This window comes from Varanus komodoensis, unplaced genomic scaffold (assembly GCF_004798865.1).
Source record: "Varanus komodoensis strain SLA01 unplaced genomic scaffold, ASM479886v1 scaffold14_3, whole genome shotgun sequence".
Classification (NCBI taxonomy): Eukaryota; Metazoa; Chordata; class Lepidosauria; order Squamata; family Varanidae; genus Varanus; species Varanus komodoensis.
The window spans coordinates 35,122-47,499 of NW_025335439.1; the positions used below are offsets into that span (position 1 = coordinate 35,122).

Consider the following 12,378-nt stretch of genomic DNA (forward strand, 5'->3'; position numbering starts at 1 on the left):
TCCAGGATGTCACCCAAGAATCTAAACCATTTGCCCTCTAAGGGGCACCGGATCAACAAGACCATTTGGTTTATCATCTCCCTCGCCTTTGCCTGGCCTTCTTCCCTGGGAAGATGGTGTCTGACCTTGTAAATCTTCAGGCCTTCAACTCTCTTCCTCCCACAACCTAACCTCAGTGCCAGCACATCCCTGCCCTGGCCACCTGGGCCAAACCGGCTTTTCTCCCCATGCTGGCTGCTCCTTCACTTAACCCTTGCCTCTCCTTCAGTGACTTAAAGCTGTTTCTGTTACAGTATTAGGAAATGGATGGCCAGGCAGCCCTTCTAGGGCTGTTCTTTCCATGGAATTCCATGATTGTTCTATACAGACTGTGGTGATCCCAGGTTCAGATAACTGGAGAAGCCTCAAACCATAGAAGCATGGAAACCATAGAAGATTCTTTATGTGGCTTTGGAAAACCAAAGATGCCACACAGAAATGCCACAACTGGGTCTGGTTGACACAGTAGGCCAACAAGAGTAAGAAATCACTATGATTTCTCACAATGTGTGAACCCAGCTATTGCCTCATGCTTCCCCTCTCTCCCCCTTGAAACAAACTCCCAGCACTGCCTCCAAGGTCGATCTTCAGTTCTTGGAGCTGCAGCTGGTTCAGAAAGAACCCAGCTGCCTGTAGGCATGTAGGGAAGGCACTCCAGGGTCAGAGTTCCAGCTCCAGTTCCTTGGAATACATTTCTGAGGTAGGAGCTCCAACTCCAACCTTTCTTATGTCCATCTAGACACTGTCCGGCAGCCATAAGGTTATGCCTTCAATGTAAGCAGCCTCCACCCTAGTGACATTTCAGCTGTGGTCTCAAGACAAATCAGCCTGCTTCTTTGGAAGACTCTTCTGTGGAGAGAAATCTCCCACTGCTCCTATGGCTAATATGTTGTCTTGTGACAATTAATTGTCTTAAAGCTTATTTACTACAACTATCCCATTATTCCATTCTAGATAATTCACTGGGATGAACTTACAAAGTCCAGAGGCCCCAGGACTAGAAGAACTTTAGCAGCATCAAGAAATTATGGCTACTTGGGAGACAGACAAAGAGTGGCTTATCAGACCTCTCCCACAATGGTATCTTCAACATAATTCTCATTGCATTGTGCTTGTGAAAATGGAGGCTTTCACTGATTGGCTGAATTAAGGGGTAGCTCTTTTTAAAGTATTCTAGGTTATGGCAGAGAAAGGAAAGCTGTCATTTTGGCTGGGATTGCAGCCACAAACATGGGATGGTCAGGACTGGGAAAGGTCCTGGGAGGTAGGAAGTGAAGGAACAGTGAAGGGAGGATGAAGAATTAACAGCGACCTGAGAATGAGGAGCTTGAAAGAGAAAGCAAGGGGGTCCCATTATGATCTAGGTTAAAGAACATTAGTGGGTTGCTTGGAGGAGATTCTGCTTTCATTCTGAAGCTACAGTGACCTAAAAGTGAGCTGATGCAAGCCAGTAGCTGACCCATTTCCATCACAGCAGCAAGTCTGTGAAACATACAGTGGAGATCACAGAAGCCGCTGTTACTGAAATCTTCCATATACATGAAAGATGCAAGATGAGGATAGAGGATCCAAGGAGAGGAAAAAATAGCCTATCAGGCTCTTAAAAAGGGGTAAGGGATAACATCATCATACCAATAGTGTGCTTTGCTGTAGTAATTTAAGGGCTTAAACCTATGGAGGTTTAGAGAGAAAGAAGCCCTAGAACTTTTTTTTAGATGCATAAGATTGCAGCCTAGATGGACTCAATATGGTGTTCCCAGGAATATAGCAGTAATACAGTCCTATTCCAGGGGATCCGCTCTCCGGATGTTCGACTGGGGTTGCGTCTGGAAGCAGCCCCACATGGTAGTTCTACAAACAGCAGGAAAAGACTTGATCCTCCATGCTGTCCACACCATGAGGTAATGTGCCAGAGAGGGAGAAGGTATAGGCAAGATAAAATAGCAGGTCAGGAGATGAGTGTGGTGGTGGAGAAGGAAAACGATTGGATGAGCAGGGGGTGGAAGACAAGTTGAGAATGGAGGAGTGGGGAAGAAGTGGGCAGAGGAGGAGTGTGAGCTGAAAGAAAGCTCTGTGGGAAGGAAACCCCAGGTGGAGAGGGGGAGGAGGATGGGGACCAGGCAGGGAAGGGAGAAGCGATAGAATCCATGGGGGAGTGTGGAAAAGAGAGATTCTGGGGAAGGGTGGCGGATGTGACTGTCGACCCTAAAACATTACTTAACCTTGTTATAGGCCATCTTGTCCAACTGTCCCTTTAATGCAGGAAATCCGAGGTTATACCATTTTTAGTAGAGGCATGCCTAGTAAAGGCCTGCAGGTAAAGGGAATGAGCTATAAATCAGGAACAGTCTGGTTTGAATGGCCAGCCACTCATCCTACCAGTGTGCAGTATGTGGATAAGAGTACTAACTTACTTGAAGTGTTGCTGTAAAAATCACAAGGTAATACACATGCTGTGCCTTGAATGCTTGAAAATACTATATAAACACCAAGTCCTAGTATTAGTACAAGAGTAAAGCCAATTGCGGGAAATCTCAGCAAAGGTAAACTAAATGCCAGAGAGCAATGCCAAGTCCCAGACTGTGCAACAGGCTAAGCAAAAGCAAGGAAAGCCAGAAATACTAAATATTCACAAGAAGCCTAATTGTGTCGAATGATTCTTGTATAATGTTCCGTACATGCGAGCGCACCCCTGGAATCTGAGACAAAGACATTGGTCCACTGAGTGCTGGATGCATGTCATCAAGTGATAGACCAGCCCGTGGATTTTAATATCTGCACATGTATGATTAAGTCTCTTACTTGAAGGTTCCCGATTATGAATGCGAGACGCCTGAGGGGGTCCATACCGCTTTCCACAAAATCCTTGTAGAGCTCTATAAGCCCAGTGCAGGCCATGTGCTCAGCATCGCTAACCGACTGTATGGAGACCAGGACATTGCTTTTCTGCAGGTAACTTCAGTTAACAGGTTGTTGCGTTACAGCAGAAGGTTCAAGTGGTTTTCAGCATAATTCTGCTTTGAAGAAGCTCTCGTGAATTGCATTCCAGGGGCGGGTGCACAGTTCAAGGCAAAAAGGGCTGGGGCCAAAATACTGGCTTTAGTTTAATCGCTTCCTACTGTTGGCGAAGATTTAAAAGAAGCATTTCAACCTTTTAGCAAGGTAAAAATGCACAAAAGCTGGGAAACCACCAAATAATGGGTGGGGGAAAGGAAGAAGAGAAATCAGCATCTGGGGAAGTCTGAAGGGCCAGAGTTGGACAGTAAGCAGGTCTGAAGGCCCAGGTTTTCTACCCCTGCAGTACAGAATCTGGGTGTCAAATAGGAGTGTGGGGTCCATTGCCTCTGATCAAGTTACTGCATTAAAATGTTCAAGGTGGCTAGCAAGGGACATAACAATATAGCACTATCTAAAATTCAAAGCAGGCCAAATATTTACTTGACATATTAATTTGCACAATTGTTTTTATAGGCAAATATTTTATCTGCTTTCTGTGTTTCAGTGGTGTTGCATTTTGTTGTGTGATGGCTTTTTAGAATTATGGTTCAAACAATGCTGTTTGCTAGCTGTGATGTGCTCCTTGTGAGAAAAGATATGAGATTCCCCCCCCCACACACACACACACACAAATAAATGTAACAGCCTAGTAAAACATCAGTAAAATAAAATGCAGGTTAAAACACAGAGAAGCAGAGAAAAAAGTGAGTTGCATTATTTCCATAGCTGTTGAAAATATACGTATTTCCATACAGAAATTCCTTTACTGTGCTCTGAAATTGTACTGGACTAAGGTGGATAGAGTCAAGATTCATAATGCACCAGAGGAAGTCCGGCAGCTGATAAACCTGTGGGCTGAAGTACATACACAAGGTATAGATATCTTCAGATTATATTCCCACCCTTTTATGATAAAAAGTAAGGTTAAATTCTAAGATGAATGGCACAATCGATGATTTGATATACTTTTAGGAAAAAACCCAGAATTGTTCAGTCTAACATGGCATATAAATATGGATAATGATAGCAATCATAATAGCATAACCAGATAAGAGAACAAGAAGGAATTCCCAACATGCACACATGCACATGCACACGATTCCCTTGCTCACAACAGTAACAGCTTTTCCACAGTTATGTGGACATGAACCCATTCACATGTTGAAACACACTATGATTATGAAGGTCCATGGCCTAAGGAACTGGGAGATTCTCCTATATATTATTTACAGAGTACCAGCAGTAGATGCAGTATTTTCCTGATTTCATTTCCCCCCCAAAAACCATGTTCCAGAGAGTTCAGGACTCTATTCATTACCTCCATACTAGTCATAATTGTAAAACATTCTCTTTTTTCTTAATTCAAAGGTTATAGGTGCATTGGGCAAATTTTTCATACAGTGCTAAGTTATTATGTCTCAGATCCCAACTGAGTCATACTTGGAGTCAGCCATTGAAATCATGACTAACTTAAGACCCATTGATTTTGATTGCAAATTAAAGCTTCACAAAATGAATCTGAACTTTGAGTAGAAATGGATTGGAGAGTGTATTCCACACACATTTATTTTACTGATTCAATAAACAAGCAGACAAGTTCTTGGCCTCACCCCCAAGGTTGTAGTCTAGATACAAACATTTAAGAAGCCAGAGTCTTGCATGGGTAACAGGTAATGGCTTCCTTTATAAACCACATGTAAATTACAAAAGGTCTTACTCCAAATGCTGTCTCTACTTACAGGTAAAATCAAGGATCTCCTTCCCAAGGGCAGCATCGATTGTCTCACTCAGCTGCTGCAGGTGAATGCTCTATATTTCAAAGGACAGTGGGAAGTCAAGTTTAACAAAGAATTCACACAAGAGGGCCCATTTTTCTTGAATGAGGTGAGTTCCAGAAATCTATCCAGAGCCTTCTACTTCTCTTCCTAAACCAGTCTTTCTCTGCCTGGTGCCCTTCAGAGGATCAACTCTCAGCCAGGATGACAAATTACCAGGAATACTGGGAATTGTAATCTAAGGAGTATGTCTAGAAGAGACTAGAAGTTGAGTGAGGCTTTTCCAAATGTGTCGGAAAGCACAGAATATTTTAAGAAATGGTATGGCACCATTGCTCTTTTCAGACATATTCGAAAGTTGCTAGATGCTTAGGGGTCCCACTGGCACAATACAACATACCAGGCAACCTCCATTTTTTAGCTTGTTGGATCCAGATTTACTCATGCTTACAAAAGACCCATTGAAATGATTAAATTGCCCCATTTTTCTCGGTAGATGGATTCTAAATATGACTAAGTTGGGATCCAACTATATGCAGCTGGGGTCTAAAATGTCCATAGCTGATGCTGGGGGCAGTTGCCCACCATATGATTTTTATCACCACACAAAGAGGAAAGAACACGTTCTTGCAATCCATCACAAGCAGAATGGTATTCATGAAACTGAAACATTCCAGCAGTCTAGTACCAATATGCAGTTCAGTGCCAAGGACACATTTGGTCTTTCCTCCAGATTAGTTACTCAGAATAACAACACAGTTTCTTGCAAAAGCAAAGAGGTTCCAGTATTTCTGTTTTTCTTACTATTTCTTACAGAAGGATTGCACAGCTGTGCAACTGATGTACCGGAAGGGCCAGTATAGGACAGGCAAAATTGAAGGATGTGATGTGCAGGTCCTTGAGATCCCCTACAGAAACCATGATCTGAGTTTGTTCATCCTGTTGCCCAGAAACTGCAAACCCGAATCTCTTCGAGAGGTAATTTTCTTACTCCAATGATATTTATTTTTTCTTGCCATTAATTGACATCACTTTAGCAACCAGTTTATGAAACCAGTTCCTATTGTCCACTTCTTGTTTCCTTTCCAAATGTTCAGAAGTCTCCCTCCCTTTGCTATTACATTCTGCTGGGCAAGCAACAGTTATCCAAAAGTTACACACCCAGAACAAAAACCAGCTTCAGAAGATAGTCTTTCCCCAGGATTGGAGTAAAGAATTAAATTTTGCCTCTATAAATGTTGCACCCTTGATAATGAAATCAGCCCAGCTGATTTGAATCTTTAAGACCCAGCTCACTCATTTAGCATGGATGCATTTAACATCATGTCTAGTTTGACTCTCAAAGAGGTGAACAGGCCAAGTCTATGGGGAGAAGCAGAAGGAGATACTGGTTCCCCATTTCTTCCTGGCTGGGGCTGAAAGGTTTGGCAGTGGACCCTCCCATGGCACATGAACCAGGCAATACTGACTTCCAATCCTTCTGCTGATTGGTCTGCCAATCACCAAAGTAGAGTTCCTGGTCTCCTTGTCAATCACTGAGCATACTCGTCTAGATAGCTGATCAGGCTAGGTCATCATTTCAGATCTGATTCAAACCTCAGGAATTTGGAATACAGGAAGCTGATTTAGACCATCTCAGAGTATTTGTCCATCTAGCCCAGAGGGAATTTGCTCAGCATGACAACCTGCCATGAACAACCAGGCATCTGAACCTACTGGGTTCTCTGCAGAGTGGCTTAATTTTTGTGAACAAGCTACGTACTACGAGAACCCATGACTTCTTGTAGGGTTGTTCATACCCATGGTAGGTTGCTATACTGTCTGAACCTGAGAGAGTGGCTCTATGTGGGGCTACCCTTGAAGATGGTCTGGATACTTCAATTGGTGCAGAATAGAGCTGCCAGGTTGCTGACGGGGACTGGGCATTGTTCTCATATAACCCCAGTTCTCCATCAGCTCCACTGGCTCCCGATTGAAGTCCGGCAAGGTGTTGGTTATGACCTATAAAGCCCTAAACGGCTTGGGACCTGGATATCTAAAGGAATGCTTACGCCCATATATGCCCTCCCGCCCCTTGAGATCAGCAATGGATGCCCTTCTCCGGGAACCTTCTGTGAATGATATTAGGAGGGTGAGTACCCGGAGGAGGGCCTTCTCTGTGGTGGCGCCCCATCTATGGAATGCGCTCCCCAGAGAGGTCCGCCTGGCGCCGTTGTTATTTGTTTTTCAGCACCAGGCTAAGACCTTTTTATTTAAAACTTATTTTAATTGCTAAATTATTGTATTTATTAGGATTTTAAATTAGCCAAGAATGCACTGGGGGGTTTTAAATGTTTTTTTTCTTTTGTATTTTTTGTGAGCTGCCCCAAGGCTTTGTTGCGATGGGGGTGGCATAGAAATGCTTTAAATAAATAAATAAATAAATAAATATCATGGGTTGCTGGGTTTGGCTACAGAGCAGCACAGCAGGAGTGGCACAAAAGTGCCCAGTTTTGTCTGCAGCCCCACTGGCTAGTGACTCCCATTCCATGGATGCCCAAGTAACTCTTTGGAGGGATCATCACTTGTTTGCCACCAAGACTTGAGAGTGCACAAGCAGGGCAATTCTTCATTATTGTTTCTCCCTGTTCCTTCGCAAGTATATACAAATGCATTTTCATCCAGTCTAGTATGTGTAGTTTTGCATTATCAGTTTCCTTGTATGCTTCAGCTGTCAAATGGAATCAAAAAGCTAGAGCAACAGGTACATCAAAAGCATGTGGAGCAAGACAATGTCTCCCACTTGTAATGTCATCCTCTTGCTTTTACTACTTGACTTCAACTTGCAGTATTTGAACAGTTCCCCAGCAAGTCCAGCAAGTCCAGAAACAGAAGATAGTGGTTCCCCATTTTTTCCTGGCTCATTTTCAGAGAAATGACTGCTGTAACTCCTCTACAGAAAGGGGGGAGCTGATGTCTCCTTTTCTGGACTCTCTGGGGACTAGAGGGAGGTGTCATTATTCTCCTCCCATTCAACACATGCCAGTTCAACACTTCAACAGCAGGATTGCACACAATGAAGTGCAATTGTGGTTCTTATATGGAATACGGAACTGACCTCATCACTGTAATTTGTCTCCCTCCAGCTGGAAGATGAACTTGATGACTTACTGCTTGACTGGTCTTGCATTCTGAAGCTGAAAGAAGTGGAGGTGCTGATCCCAAAGTTCAGCATAGAGAAGTGCCTTGACGCAAATGCCTATTTAGATATGTCAGCCCTGACTGATCCTCAAAAAGCCAATTTCTCTAGGGCAACAACCACAACAGGTGTGGCTCTATCTCAGCTTGTCCATCATACCGTTATTGAAATTGATGAGGAAGGTGGAGAAGAACCAGAAGCTCCCACTTGCCATCATGACACGTATCCATGTCAGGAACCTAAGCCATTTGTGGCTAACCATCCTTTTGTTTACTATGTCCTGCACAAAGCTACCCAAAGCCTTGTGGCCTTGGGTAAATTCATTAAGCCAGAAGAAAGGGTTGATGTACACTGAGTAGAACTGGGGACCTCTAGCCCCATTTAAAGAAAGTATCTGTGGAACTGGTGGCAGGGTTATCAAATAGATCCCCTTTTCTCTAGCACCCACTCTGGGAACCCGTCCTCAAACTGCTGATGCTGTGTTGTTGTCCTGATGTTAACTGCTTCATGACCGGGAAGAAACAGGATGGACCGCAAAGGATACACCAGACCGCTAATTTGGTGCTGGGCATCTTTTTTATCACTGTGCTTGAAACCTAGTGGGGACTAACATGGAGTAAAACCTCCACCAGGCCTAAATGGATACACATTTCCTTTCCAACCAACTCCCTTGCAGTATCATTGGTGAAACACCCTCAGAAACTTGTAGCTGTCCTGCATGTTGTTTACTTGGTGGTCGGATTAGGATCCTATATTATGTGAGTCTCTTTTTGAAAAATTGAATTCCCGACTGATATTGTAACAGGCTTTTAGGATCTGACTGTTTAGTGCGTGTAGTTCGGTTCATATTGCTGACTTGAGATTAAAACCAAGCATTCAAAAGGCAGCCTTGTTTTCTGTTGGTCTCCATTAAGAAACAAGTGGTTTGTAAAATATTGTATTCGGTAAACATGCTCTGACATAAAAAGTGGGACTGGCAACAAAATATTGCAGACTGAACACTTCTGATCAAGGACCTGGCTGTCTATGACTCTGTCAGGGTATGCTATTCCATCCCCTTCCACCTATTTTCCCTTCCTCTTTCTCCAACAGTTAGACAACAGTCTATGTCCACTCAGCATGCACAGTTTTCACTGGTCTATTGTTTCGTTTTGTTTTTTATTTCCCTACCCCTTCTGTAGGAGGATAAGTTTTGCACTCTCTTTTTTAAAGGTTCAGTATATGCTAAGACATCAAAGTTTCAGTATATACTATGACTCTCTCTGTCCCTTTGAAAGAGGTATACAAATGTCCCCAAGATGGAAAGGGAGATGCAGTGACATGCCTTGTAAAATTAAAATGTGGCACAAATATGGTCAAGGGATGACTGACACTTGTCACTGAGGTCAAGGGAACTAGCCTCAGAATAGCTGCCACAGGATATTTCCAGATCTACAAAACACACACTGCAAAACCGGAATGAGTGCAGTTCCTGGGCAGCAGGTGCATTTCTTCCCTTACGAAAAAATCTTCACAGCTGGGAAAATGTAACTGCCCAGAGAAGAGAGGCCGTTTGTGTGAAACCTGCTTGGATCCTGCATTTAACAACCAAGGGACATGTGAGGAAATGCCTCTGGGTCTGGCCCCCTGAGCCCACTGCCTTCTTTGCATGCTGTTAGGCATGAGGAGAAAAGCCTAGAAGAGGAAAGGGAAGTGTATCCAAGTCAGGCTCTCAGGTGGACGAGTGAAGTAGCTGTGAGGAAGAGTCCATATGCCTTAAAGGAGCATTTAAAGCCCCCTATCCCTGTTGATGTGAATACAGAGAAATATTCATTCAGGGATGCATCTTAAACAAAAACAAGGTAAGTTTTGATTTACAGACATGTACTATACATAAAAGAATCATTTTAACAAAGCTGACTAATTTCTAAAGCTACTTTATCTACTTCTTTCCTACCACTTCCAAACTACTCAAGCAAATATATTACACAGCCAAAAATATTCTTTAGGGATGCAGAACTGGCTTTTTCCAAGGTGTGGTTTTGTAAGGCTACACACATAGATTGGAAGATGGCATTTATAATCAAGAAAAGGGGTTGTAAGTTGATAGGCTTCTGGGTTATATCACTTAAAATGTCAAACTATAATACATATATAATCCAAAACAAAGCTCTATTGTTGCATCATTTTAGTTTCTTAATTAAATTTCTACCCTGCCTTTCTACCAAAATGTGGTAGAGTCCACCCTTTCCTATTCTATCCTTTTTCCCGGGAGATCAAGATGACATACATAATTCTCCCTTTGATTGTCACAAAAACTCTCTGAGGTCAGTTGGCTTTGTCATAAGTCCTATGCAGGTGTTGCAAAATGGATATTGTGGAAGGGACAATACCACTACCACTGCCAACCTCTCTTTGGATGCTCCTGATCAAAATGGGGATGCCTGAAGTAGAGGGGTGAGCTTGTGCCCCATGTGTTTACTTTGGCTAGACAGAGATCCAGCGTGGTGCCATGGATAAAAGTGCAGGACTGGGGTTCAGTCGACCTGGGTTCAAGTCCCTGTTTGGCCATGTAGCCAAATAGGTGACTTTGGGCCAATCACAGACTCTCAGCCCAACCTACCTCATAGGGTTGTTGTGGGGATAAGACTGAGAGCAGGAGAAGGAGAGTGAGGTAAGCTGCATTGCATTCATGAGAAAAAAGTGGGCTATACATCAAATAAATCTCTCCTCCATTGTTCAGTTTGATAATGCATGAATCAGGCTATGATGACTGGCTGAAGGTTACAGAGGATAGATAGAGGAAGAAATTTTTTAAAAGTTCAATAGGATATACTTGCAACTTAGGAGATATATATAATTCCTCTTTAGATTGGGTACTCGGTACAGTAAACACCCCTCTCCCCTGCACACACACACATTTACCTTCTGTATTTCATACTTCATGCAGGCACTTGCATGGTATTCCTGAGCACACCTCACATGTGAAGTATACACTGTGTATTTCATTATACAAACCATCTTAAATCAAATAACGAATGACTTGCTATAAATGCAAGCCTGAAATAATGACAGTGAGGCTGCACAAAGCTTTCTCTATATAGCTTGATACATTTTAGAACAACTCTAGATTCACCTAGCTGCCACTTGGAAAAGAAGGTAAACTTTTCTGTTCTCAGGGGTTTAGAATGTATTTTTTCCAGGTGCAAATGGGATGGAGGAATTGTGTTTTAGAGAAACGGAATAATTCACTAATGCTTATCAGGCTGACTTAGGTATACAGCTCGTGGAAGCTGAGTGAGCAGGAGTTAATATTTAATTTGGATTCCGACACTTCAGCTGAAGCCATGAAGCTGTTTAATCCTGTTGTACATCCAGAAGCTTTGGAGATAGCAACATTTTGTGGAAAGAAGTCTCCACATTTTGTGGATAAGTTTTGTGGAGAAGTTGCAAGACTATAAATCAGAAGTGGGGAGAAGAGAGAGCTCTAGATGTGTTGGATTTCAACTCCCAGGAGCCCCTGCTAGCTCAGCCATGAGCTGGGATTCAAAATAGCTGGAGATTATGTTCTGCCAACTCCTCCTATTGCTATATCCTGAGGGGTTTGATGGGATGTGCCATGCTGGTTCATTTGGAAAAAAAGTCACAGGATACAAAATATGTATTAAAGGCTTGTAAAAATGGAACAAAATGAAGAGCAACTTTTTAAGTAGCAGAGCGGCTCACTGGGCTGGATTTAAAAAAAAAAAAACAAAAACACCTGTGTGTAATAGGAACAAAGAGAGAGAAAAGTGAGTATGGAGCAGTGACTGCACTGGTCGGCATTTTTGATCTTTAGATCAGGCACTGGGTAAAAAAGAAAAAATCAACAGTAGCCCAGTTGTTGGGAGGGATGTATTAAATTCAGTTAAGTCTGGCCTTTAAGGTTTTTTACAGTTTACATAGAAATTCATAAACATTTTTGTTTGCATGTTTTCCAATTCTTGTATTTTGCACACACATGTGCCTAAGGTATTAGTTGCAAATATATACTTTTGAATGCTACTTTCATGAATATGGTGCATTTTTATGGACTCTACTGAAAATTCAGAAAGTGCAAATATTGAAGAATAACTGAGTGTTGGTTTTTGTCTTGGGTTAAAAGTGCAAAATTAGATAAACTCACATTAAAATGGGAACTGAATGGGTTTCTCTGCCATGCCCATGCAAATCCCGCAGGTTAGGCTGATAGTGTATTTAGTTGCCCAAAGCCATCCTATCAATTAGTTGAACAGACTGAACCTGGGCTTCTCCAGATGAACACAAGAAACTGCTTTATAGTAACATTCAGTCCCTCCAGGCCAGTAATATTGGCTCTGATTCATGATAGCTCTCCAGTGCTTCAGAGAGAGGCCGTTGAGAAGGAGTCAC

At 42.6% G+C, this 12,378-nt stretch overlaps 1 protein-coding gene across 1 annotated transcript; it reads left to right on the plus strand.

Annotated features, from left to right (window-relative positions):
• Nucleotides 1-1,775: 1,775 nt before the first annotated feature.
• LOC123020606 (leukocyte elastase inhibitor-like) lies at nucleotides 1,776-8,344 on the plus strand. The gene is made up of 6 exons (XM_044424524.1): nucleotides 1,776-1,940; nucleotides 2,848-2,991; nucleotides 3,792-3,909; nucleotides 4,778-4,920; nucleotides 5,628-5,789; nucleotides 7,937-8,344. Exons 1-6 carry the CDS (start codon nucleotides 1,776-1,778, stop codon nucleotides 8,342-8,344), a joined length of 1,140 nt encoding a protein of 379 aa, XP_044280459.1.
• The last annotated feature ends 4,034 nt before the right edge of the window (nucleotides 8,345-12,378 follow it).